The 12,467-nt window shown below is 33.8% G+C and overlaps 1 protein-coding gene across 1 annotated transcript; it reads left to right on the top strand.

The window, feature by feature from the left end:
• The first annotated feature begins 1,779 nt into the window (after nt 1–1,779).
• Nucleotides 1,780–2,730, top strand: LOC113177537 (olfactory receptor 52D1-like). The gene has a single exon (XM_026382081.2). It carries the CDS (start codon nt 1,780–1,782, stop codon nt 2,728–2,730), a length of 951 nt encoding a protein of 316 aa, XP_026237866.1.
• The last annotated feature ends 9,737 nt before the right edge of the window (nt 2,731–12,467 follow it).

The raw sequence follows: 12,467 nt of genomic DNA, 5'->3' as shown, positions 1-12,467 counted from the left end.
GTAATCACTATCACTCATCTATTAAAAATTCAATCAGTGAGTTAAATATTTTTAAATATTTATTTAACATTATTTGTTAGTCTATTGTATATAAGGCATAGATGCTGGATATAAAGAAAACTAGGACTCAGGTGGGTGCAGTGGCACATGCCTGGAATCCTAGGAACTTGGGGAGCTAAAGCAGAGGATTGTAAATTCAAAGCCAGCTTCAGCAACTTATCAAGGGCCTAAGCAACTTAAGACCCTGTCCCGAAACAATAAAACAAAAACAAAAATAACAACGACAACCAAAAAAATAACTGGAGATGTGGCTCAGTGATTAAGAGCCACATCTTTGAGTTTGTTCAAACCCCTGTATCCAAAAAAAAAAAAAAAAAAAGAGAGAGAGAGAAAAAAAAGAAAAAATAGGACTCAGAAATTTCATAGTATAATGAGGAGATAGATGTTCACATAAACAATTTTATTATTTCCAAAGGAACGTAAGTTGAAGATTTATCGTTCTCTCCAGAGGAAAAAGGTATAGTAGAAGGGTTTCATGGAGGGTGATATATTCAAATGACGTTTGAATAATTTTTAGCTTGCTAGTTCACCAAATGGAAAGAGCCATTGCCTGCAGCAAAAACACCTAATGAAAAGTTATCCTGGTGCAAGAAAGCATGCTTTCAGACACTTTGCATTACTACATATGGCTGGAACATGAAGTATGTGACAAAAAAATATTAGTAAATAATGTTAGATAAGGAGGCAAAAGCAAGCTCAAGAGAAGGTTTGTATCAGGATCCCAGCAGGAAACAAATCACCTACTCAGTTTTGGCAATTTAGAAGAGTATAAGATAATACAGAAACCATTCTACTTATTTATTTAGCTATTTGTTTGTTTGTTTTTGTACCAGGGATTGAACCCAGGGATGCTTAACCACTGAGTCACATCCCTGGTCCTTCTTATTTTTGTTTTGAGACAGGCTCTTGCTAACTTACCTAGGGCCTTAATAAATTGCTAAGTCTGGCTTTGAACTTGTGATCCTTCCGCTTCAGCCTACTGAGCTGCTGGGATTACAGGCCTGTGCCACCGCACCCAGCCAGAAATCATTTTAAAAGAGGCGGGTATGTATTAGGAAAACATAACTGCTTTTAAAATTCCATAGGTGAGTCACAGTAGGCATAATTACAATCTTTGAACAGAATGGACAAGAGGAAGGCACGGTTGCCAGAGATAACCCAAAGCAGAAAGACTGTTTAGACAGTAATATAGGGAGCTTGTAACAACCCTGCCTGAAGGGAGCGAGAGGAATAAACTTCTGACCTCATTCTTCTTTCTCCCTCCAACTTCCTATTGATATTTCCTTTCCCAGATCCAACCAGTAGTGACAGGGTGAGGGAATTTGTTGAGGTAGTCTGAGAGGTCAGTGTTCAGGTTCCAGAAGATGATAAAAAGTAGTGGAGGGTAGACCAGAGAAGGCAAAATTTTGCACAGGATACACAAAGAAAAGTTTCATTTGTGCTATAGTTGATTATATTTGTGTTAGAATATTTGGTCAGTAATGTAGATGTATCACTGGAAAATGCAAATCCTAGAAGCAGGATTAAACACTAGCAGTCACAAAACTATTTAAATTATCTAGACAAAATGTGAGAAAGGCATAAACTTGAGCAGAATTGGTGTATATGAAAGGCAGACAACGGAATGGGTATTCAGAAGGAATAAATGACATCTACGTTGACATCATTTAATTTTCTAACTCTTTTAGGAAGCGAAAGACCCTTTTTTTCTGCACCATTATGCTCTCTGCATCTGTTCCCAATAACACTGCCTTCCACCCTTCGACATTTCTTTTACTTGGAATCCCTGGGATGCAAGACCAGCACATTTGGGTTGCCATCCCCTTCTGCTCCATGTATATCCTTGCTTTGGTTGGCAATGGTACCATCCTCTACATCATCATGACAGATCGAGCTCTGCACGAACCGATGTACCTCTTTCTGTGCCTACTTTCCATTACGGATCTGGTACTCTGCTCAACAACATTGCCCAAAATGCTAACAATCTTTTGGCTTAGGTCCCACATCATTTCCTACCAAGGCTGCCTCACCCAGATGTTTTTTGTTCATGCAGTCTTTGCCACAGAGTCAGCTGTTCTGCTAGCCATGGCTTTTGATCGTTATGTGGCTATCTGCCGTCCACTACATTATATGTCCATCCTCAACGCCACCATGATTGGCAAGATTGGCCTGGCGTGTGTTATCCGTGGTCTTCTCTTTGTCTTCCCATTTGTCATCCTCATCGAACGCTTACCCTTCTGTGGACATCGCATCATCCCCCATACCTACTGTGAGCACATGGGCATAGCCAAGCTGGCCTGTGCCAGCATCAAGCCCAACACCATCTATGGTCTTACTGTAGCTCTCTCAATCACTGGCATGGATGTGGTCCTCATCGCCACCTCCTACATCCTGATCCTGCAGGCTGTGCTGCGATTGCCCTCCAAGGACGCTCAATTCCGAGCATTTAGCACTTGCGGAGCCCACATTTGTGTGATTCTTGTCTTCTACATCCCTGCCTTCTTTTCCTTTTTTACCCACCGCTTTGGCCACCAAGTACCCCCTCAGGTCCACATTGTACTTGCAAATCTTTATCTCCTTGTGCCCCCTGTTCTCAATCCCCTGGTCTATGGCATTAATACCAAACAGATTCGTTTGAGAATATTTGACTTTCTTATGGGGAGAAGGTAACTATACTCTCTACATACTCAGAGGACTAGTGGGAAGTTATAATTATTCTTTTACCTTCTTCAGCACTCCTTATCCTTAGATTAGAGGTTGCCACTTAGGCTAATCCCAGAACATCAGTATCATATATTATCTGAGATTTTGAAGTATTTAGAGCAACTCATTCATACCTGATAAATCTATAAAATACCATTTCCCTGTAAAGTAATAATGTAGGCTGTTAACAGACCTATAGGTCTTAAAAAAGAAAGATTAGCAGTCACTGTAGTATACTTGAAAGTAAAAGCTAGGAGAATTATTTTCTCCATGTAAAGAAATCCCAGTGTTAGAGGTAGGAGAGAAATGGTCATAAAAGAACTATTAATTTATTACTTTATGGAACTGAGAAAACACGTGCCCGAACACACACACACACACACACACACACACACACAGTCTTACTTATTAATTAATTAATTACTGCCAGCACTTTCTTAGACCAAGAGGGTCTTCAGAATGAGAGTGCATGGGAAAGCCTTGGCCTTTGAGTGTACAAAAATTTTCAAGTCACAGTTTCCTGCCTTCGCTAACCAGGCTGATAGCCAGAGGAAAAGAATCCTTACACAGTTGGCCTGCATGTTTCAGCACAGACTTAACTTCCATGAGTGTTGCCATGGTTTTTTTGCTTGTTCTTTTTTTTTTTTTTTTGCTTTTCCGCCTAGTTTTTGGAAACAAGATGAATGCAAGTGGCCAGTCTGTCCTTTTACAAACGCAATAACATTCTCTATAGTCATTTTCACCATGTATTATTTATCACAGACATTCTTGATCTACTCAGTTATTCATTCCACTTTTCAACTTGAGTATTTATATTTCTTTCTTTTTCTAAGGACTGAGATTCAGACTACCCATAGTTGACTTAGTTCATAATATGTTTTTGGTGAATAAGGGTCATATAAAAAGATCACTCTATTTTTATTGTGCCATTATATATATATATATATATATATATATATATATATATATATATATATATATAACATAAACTCTGCCATCTTACTCATTTTGAAGTGTACAGTTCAGTGACATTAATTGCAGTTATAATGTACAATCATCTCCACTATCTATTTATAACATTTTCATCACTTCAAGCAGACATTCTATTACCACTAAGCAATGACTCTTGTTGCCTTCCCCTCCCAGCTCTGAAATTCCTATTTTCTGAAGCATGCATACCTTCTTAAAAGAACTTTAAAAACACTATTCTTTTACTTATTATTATAATTTATCCCAGAGATTCAAGGTTGGTACAACATATGGAAATCAATAAATGTAATTCATCACATCAATAGACATAAAGAAAAGAACCGTATGATCATCTCAATAGATGCAGAAAAAGAAATCAACAAAATACAACACCCTTTCATGCTCAAAACACTAGAAAACTATGAATAACAGGAACATATCTCAACATTGTAAATGCTATCTATGCTAAGCCCAAGGCCAATGTCATTCTAAATGGAGAAAAATTGAAAGCATTTCTTCTAAAAACTGGAACAAAAAAGGGATACCCTTTTTCACCACTATTGTTTAACATATTTCTTGAAACTCTAGCCAGAGCAATTAGACAGATGAAAGAAATTAAAGGGATACAGATAGGAAAAGAAGGACTCAAATTTTCACTATTCATTTTTGTTGAAAAACACCTAGAATAGACAGATCTAACTCTGGCTTAAGATGAATAAAAAGGGAAACCTGTATTTCAACAAGTAACAAGCTTATAACAAGCAAAGAACAGCAGGTAGCAGAACAAAAAGATTACCAGATATATAACATATTTACTTCAAGATTACAGAGACTATTTAGAGAGTCTTTTAAAAATGGATGAAATTTCACATTAACTTTGTAAAAGATGAAAGAAATATGACAAATATTAGGATGGCCAGAATGAAGGTTAATATGATAACAGAATGAGATGAAACAAGGACAAACAAGAAAGAATTTAATTAGGAAAGTAAAAACAAAATAAAAGCATTAACATCTATGATTGCGGAGTAAATAAAAGATGCTATGTTTTAAAATTAGTAATAGTGAAGGCAAATATGGAAAACTGATTTATGTTGCCATGGATAAAGACAATAAGGTAAAAATGTTTACAAAAGATAAATGATAGAGAAGAGGCAGCAAAAAAGTTTTTGCTGTTAATAAAGAAAATTCACAAGGACTGGAGCATAAACAGTATTCAAACTCATAAAGAACATAGTAAAACACTATTTAATCCTGATACATTTGTTCAAGTATAAAGAAAGTCCACATAGAAAGAAAAAGCATTACAAGAAACTGGTATAGACAGTCTAAAAACGTGTACTGCAATAATAATAAAAAGAACATTCAGTCCATATAAAAGAAAACAATGGGTTAAACTTAAAATAAAAGAAAGGAATGATAAAAATAAATAAGAGGAGAGTGTAAGAGATGAAGAGAAGAAGAAGCTAGTAGATGTAGATTCATATTCTGTAAACCAAACTAGAAAAGAATAAGGTGATTTGTTCTGAGTTTTGAAATGTCAAAGTTTATACTTAAAGCTATCCATGCTGTTGTTAGAAACATTAGTTTTATCACTTTTATTTATACATATTCTAATTTATGAATATAATGTGTCATCAATTTATGAATATGGATATCCTAATGTGTGAATTTATTTATTCATCATACTCTTGAGAGATATTTTTGTGGAATCCTTGAATAATGCTGCTACAAACCTACTTAAATATGTTTCTGGAAAACATATTTAAATATTTCTTTGGTTTAGTGTCTAAGATTGGATTATGTTGATCACAGAACACTTTCAATTCACTATTAGTATATTGTATCAGCTAAATTCCAAGACAGCTGTACTCGTTTAAGTTCTCGCCAACTATGTAAGAATTCCACTGACACACACACCAATCCCCATGCTTGGTATTGTCCGTTTTGTAAAATCCATCCATTTAATTTCCATTTCCTGCTGACCAAGAAAGTAAACCACAATTTCATAAGTTCTAATCTATTTAAATATATATTTTTTTATCTTGAGTAGCAGCTCAAAACATTTGCCCATTTGTCTGTGAACTTGTTTTGATGTACAGGATTTCATTATTTGTTATGAATGTAGCTTCTTTGTCAGTTATATATGTTGACATAAATTTTCTTACATTTTTTCTTTAATATTATTTTATGTGATATATTTATGGTGGGAAAATTGCATTTGTTTTTAAAGGTTTAGTCAATATTTTTAAAATTTGATTTTTTACATCTATAGCTTAAATATGCATGTCATTGATCCACATATAAAATATATGTTACACATATATGTACAATATGTATTTACACTTTTATTATCTTATAATTTTGTTTTTAAATTGACAGAATTCAATTCAATACTTTTAAAATTATTCTTGCTTTTTGATATTACATAAGGAACAAATTGCTGTAACAGTTTGTAAACATTCATGTACATATTATTGGTTATCTTAAAATGTACTCTCCTATGATATATAGTCAATAGAATTGGTAGAAAAATGCATCTTTAATTTTACAAGATGTTTTATAATTATGTATACCAATTTATTAATTTTAAAACAATGGAAAAATAAAAATTAAGCATTCTAAACTTTTGTCCTATTTTTAATAAAAAAATTGATGCTAAATCTTGAATAATATGATCACATATCATCTCCTTTGGTATTATTTTATCATTCTAATTGAAAGTTACACTATGTTTTGGGCTGGGGATGTAGATCAGTGATACCATGGGGATGTAGATCACTGATATCATGCTTGCCTAATACCTGTAAGGCCCTCGGTTTGATCCCTAACAAAACACAATACAACAAAACAAAAAACAATACACTATGTTTGACTGTTGTTAATGATAGAATTCAGGACTAAGGACTTATTTTCTCATATGGTAGCCACTGACCCATCACCATTTGTTGTGCTCATTAGCCTTTTTCCACTTAGCAATGCCACCTTGCTTATATGGGGTGTTCAAATGAGCATGGATTTGTTTTTGGACATCCCCTTGTGCTCAATGTGTATATTTCATTTTAAGATTGGACTTGGGCTGGGATTGTGGCTCAGTGGTAGAGCGCTCCCCTAGCACGGGCAGGACCCGGGTTCCATCCTCAGCACCACATAAAAATAAAGGCATTGTGCTGTGTCCATCTACAAAAAAAAAAAAAAAAAAGATTCTCTCTCTCTCTTTAAAAAAAATTGGACTACATTAGTTATTATACTTTCATAGTATACATTATTAGTCAATAAAGTACTCAAATATTATTCTTTTTATTTAAAAAACAGTAGCAAAACTTTCCAGGAACAGAAGACAAGCCAAAACAAACTACAACAACAGCAGGAGATACACTACATGGTAATTGGAGAAAAAAAAAAAGAAGACTAAACCGTGTATTCTACAATTGAATGTTCTTCAGCCACAATTTGTGAGGTTTTTAGTAGTTCTGGGTCTAAAAGTATTGTGTAAGTTATTGCTGCTTTTGTTTTTCACAATAAATGATAATATCTCCTTATATTTTTAATAATAATTTCTGGAATTTGACATTTCACTAGGTTTATATATTACGTTAAGATGAACTTTGTACCGTATCAGTCTTCTAATCTGTGGACATAGTTTTTATTAAGCTTTCAGTAAAGATTTTCACATCCTTAATTTAATTAAATTCTAAATATTTAAAACTAAATGCAAATGGTGTCAGTTTTTAATTTTAATTATCTAATCTATTAATAGATATTGATAAAATATAGTTTTATTTACCAATGACATTTGTTTCTAATGACATTCTTAAGTTAATGAATTAGTGCTAATAATGTGTATGTAGTTTTTACTTACCTTTTCTGCATTTATAATCATTCTGAAAAAATTACTTTTAATTATTTATGTTCAATCATTACCATTTTTTGCCATCTTTCATTAGATGGAATTTTAGCAAAGTAGTGAATAGATGTATTTATAGCTGAAACCCTAGGTTTGGTCTAATCTCTGAATAAATGCCTTTAATATTTCACTAACTATAATGCTTATTATATATTTTATATACCTTAATTGTACCAATAGCTTGTGGTTTTTATATATATATATTTATTTTTATTTACTTATTTATTTTTGGTTCCAGGGATTGAACCCAGCAACACTTTGCCATTGAGTCTCATCTCCAGCCCTTTTAATTTTTTTTTTTTAATTTTGAGACAGGTTCTTTCGAAGGTGCTTAGGGTCTCACTAAATTGCTGAGGCTGGCTTTGAACTTTTGACCCTTCTATCTCAGTCTCCAAGTAACTGGAATTACACATGTGCAGCACCATGACTGGCTCCATTAAAGTTTATTAAACCTAATAAAGTGTGCTACTCTTGTGTTCAATTTGACAAGTTTTGGCAATAGTATAAATCTGTATATTGCCCAATAAAATAGGAAAAAGAACATTTCTATACTCAGAGATATTTCCTTCTTGCTCCTATGAGTCATTATTATTCCTCAGAGAATATCACCTTTTCTTTTCTATCAATTTAAGATTACTTTTGTTTGCTTTTGGACTGCCTATAAATGGACTCATATAATAAGGTCTTGTGTTTGACTCTGTGCCATGTTTTTGAGATTCACCTATGTTGTATTTCATATTTTATTCCTTCATACCATTGTATGAAACCACCACTCAATCCTGTTCCATTTATAACAATGCTTGTGTTATATGTGCATTCCTGTATGTCTTTTGTGGACAAATGTTTGCATTAAAAACCTAAGAATGAAATTTCTAGTGTATTTGTAACTTACAAAACTATTCAACTTCCTGCAGTTTTTTTAAATTAAATTACACATACACCAATCATATGAAATAGTTGTATCATCCTATACTTGCACTATCAATTTATTAGATTCATAATTTTGACGCAGGGTTTTGATATACTTTGCTTTTTTTATTTTTATTTTTGTACTGGAGATTGATCTCAGGGACACTCAACCACTGAGCCACATCCCCTATTTTTGTATTTTATTTAGTGACAGGGTCTCACTGAATTGCTAAGTGCCTCACTTTTGCCGAGTCTGGCTTTGAACATGCCGTCCTCCTGACTCAAGCCTCCTGAGCTGCTGAGATTACAGCCATGTACCACCACTCCTGACTGTGATATACTTTGAATTAAAACTTAAAGATTGCTTTCAACATTTGCTTTGGCTTTGGCAGAAATCTTCAGATATTTACCAATTGGAGTGACAAAAATAATTTAAATTTGTTTTCTAGTCCCTTCAGAATCGGTTTTCTTTATAATAATAAAATATAAAAAGGAAAATTTAGGAAACAAAGTGTATACAAAGTATGTTTAGAACCGTTTTGCCACAACTTTTGCCCTCTAAAATAAACATGTGAACATTCATATGCATATTTGTGAACATTTATATATTCATCAACTTGATAAACTCAAGACAAAGCATAACTAGACAGGCACAGTCCTCTATTACTCAATTATGTATAATTTTCTATTTCATAAATCTTTATGAAATATATGTATCTGTATAAATATTTGTGTATATGTGTGTATTAATGTGTCATGTATATACACACACATACATATGTATGTATATGGTGAGTGGTGAGCTGTGGTGAGCATAATATTGTGATCAAGATAAATGAAAAATGTTTCCTAGGACTATCAGATCCTTGGTCAGAAGTTCAGGGAGAAGATAAAGAAATATGACACTATTTTTTTTCTGTAGTTTCCTCCCTGCATAAAAAGCTGAAAAATGCAGAAATTGTCTCAAAAGTCCCAAAGGACCTTTTCCTTTGAACCAGAGCCTTCTGAGACACTGAACTGCAGAGACCCAAGCAGGTGCACACATTGGAGTCTGGATAATCTTCAAAAGGTGCAATGATGCTCAGAAGAGGCAGAACCTGACTGCTGTGGGACTTGTGGTGCTCAGAACTCTTAGGCATGCACACCAGTCTGGTCTTTGCTAACACTGAGGTGAGTTAGGTTGAAGAATCACATTTCCAGAAAATGAAAACTTCTAGTACCAGAAATACAAGTGTTTGAGATGTAGTTGATGGCAAACTCGGGATTTACTTTTTCACTGTCACCCTAATACATTACCATTTATCTGGGGAATAAGAAGGGAAAGGTTTTCCCTAGTTGTGAAATAAATTTAAAACATACCTCATAATTCATTGGAGATAGCAAAATATATACAGTCTCGTGTTGCAATGAAAGGAAGGAAAAAAAAAAAAGCTTTACCCTAATTATTGAATCACTACACTCAGAATAGGTCCAGTGGGAATGGTCTTTGTGGGTAGGTAGACAGTGACCCATGAATCCTAGAAGCATTGAGGATACCTGCTTCAATATAAAAATCCTCCCACATGACTGTGCAACCAGATGCCATATAGAATCTGTGTAAATAAGTCCAGGGATGAAAATCCAGCTATAACACAAACACATTCTCTCTGTTCAGAGAGCTCCTTAAGCTAAAGACTGACTTGCTGTAAATTTTACTTGGGTTAACTTCTCACATTTCTTCTATCTCTTACTTAAGATACAATTAAAAAACATATGTGCATGTGCTAATACATCACAATGAATTCCACTATTATGTATAACTATTATGCACTAACAAAAGTTTTTTAAATAGATTTTTCTTTCCTTGAAAATCAGTTTCTTCCTAGATCATCCTGACTTGTTTAGTCTAGTTATGTGCAGTTTTTGCAACTGTTATTGAGTGTTTAGGATCAGTAAATTATTGTAACAATGGAGACTGATTCAATATGTGGCTTTGAAGTAAAAGTTTGATTTGAACCTCGCATCTACCAGTTTTAAGTTTTTATGGGCATAGATATTTTGATTGCCCTTGCATCTCCATCTCCTCATGTATAAAATGATGGTTATAACATATATTATTGGTATTTATATTGAAATATTAGCACCCTGAATGGAAGGGACTTTATCTAGTTGGTTAATATATCCCTAGAAATTAGGAATGCTACCAGGAATGTTGGAAATAATAAATAACCTGTTAAACAAATAATGTATGTCTCCTAATATATCTGACAATTTTTAAAATTGATAACAAGTTTTAATAACCATGTGCCAGGTATTGCTAAAATGATTATCATTTAGTCATTCTAACATGTCTAAGGTATATATTATTATCACTCTTCTTGTGAATTATGAATATTGTGCAAGGAGAAGTTTGCAACTTGCTCAAATCCACCCAGCTAGTGAGTGCTGGAAACGAGATTTAACCCAAGAAGTTTGGGGTGTCCATGGTGCCGTAGTAAGCAGGCAAAAAAAAAAAATCACTGTTATACTTCAGAGAGAAGACACTAAGTCATCTACTTTTACTTTTTTTGTATATATTCTAGTTTTATAATTAGTTTGCCTAATAGCAGAATCCATGCAAATCTTTGAGTCTTATTGTGAGGGAGATTATACACAGGGGAAGAATGAACTAGCTCTGAGTTTGTGTCTGTTCGTAAATTAACAAGTATGGCTTGATGTTTATTGCTATTACAGATGCTTGGAAGAGTTTGTGATGGCTGATAAGCTCTATGAGCCAGCAGTACAAAGTCTAAATTTCCTATTTCTCCTGATATCCTGTCTTTTCTCCAGTCTTGTAGCTCTACAGGCTTCTGGCTACGTGAAAAGAAACAGAGACACCCAAGTTAGCATTTCACACAGATCAGTTCTCTTTGTGGGGATTCCAATTGACACAGGCTTAATTTTCTTAGTAGCAAGACTTTTAAAAGGATTTAGCTCAATGAAATTTTCCTGGATTTCATTCACATTTTAAAAGACATTTATGTATATATCTTATCCTATCTAAAACACAAAAATATGTTTTAAACTCCTAACAGTCATAGTAAAGTATTTTCTAAATCTGACTTCCCAATCTCTGGATATAGCTGAGATTTTCAAAATTTCACACTGTCTTTTTAACCCCAAATGTACAATGCCACTTGAGTTAAAGTAGGCTAAGCATGCTTAATTTGAATTTATATTAACTAACCAAGGTACTTTTGATCTCTTGGGATGCTCTAAATTGGCATAGAAGTAACAATAATAACAATCGTGATTACTGCTCATATCTATTAAGTATTCATGATGTACTATTCAAAGTTTAGCACATAATATAAAATTAACTTATTGAATAATCCTGAAAACAATGAAATAACTCATGTTATATGGAGAAAACTGAGGCATAATGTAGTTAAACAATGCGTTCATAACACACGCTATGTGAAGTGAGAAACAGGTGGAGCATGAAACTAGACAGAGTGACTCCAGAGAAATCCAATTACTTCTCATTCCAAAGGCCTTATTGAAATCATACAGTTACACCACCAGTGACATTCCACATTATGTACAATCCAAAGAGTGGAATCCTAATTAGAATAAGTTATAATCTATGTATGTATAATATGTCAAAATACATTCTACTGTCATGTATATATATAAAATTAACAAATTTTTAAAAATAAATCACAGATTAAAAAAAAGGGGGGCAGTTTCCATGTTCTCTACCTTTGGTTTCCTTTTGGGCCCAGGGAACTATCACACTGTCACCATTTGACCCAGCTATCCCTCTCCCGGACTATACCCAAAGGACTTAAAAACAGCACATTACAGTGACACAGCCACATCAATGTTTATAGCAGCACAATTCACAATAGCTAAACTGTGGAGCCAACCTAGATGCCCTTCAATGGATGAATGGATAAAA

This window comes from Urocitellus parryii, chromosome 4 (genome assembly GCF_045843805.1).
Source record: "Urocitellus parryii isolate mUroPar1 chromosome 4, mUroPar1.hap1, whole genome shotgun sequence".
Lineage (NCBI taxonomy): Eukaryota > Metazoa > Chordata > Mammalia > Rodentia > Sciuridae > Urocitellus > Urocitellus parryii.
The sequence above is the reverse complement of the archived record's forward strand: the minus strand, read 5'-3'. Positions and strand labels throughout refer to the sequence as shown.

Coding starts and splice junctions, on each gene's coding strand:
- LOC113177537 (XM_026382081.2), top strand. CDS start 1,780: ATGCTCTCTGCATCTGTTCCCAATAACACTGCCTTCCACCCTTCGACA.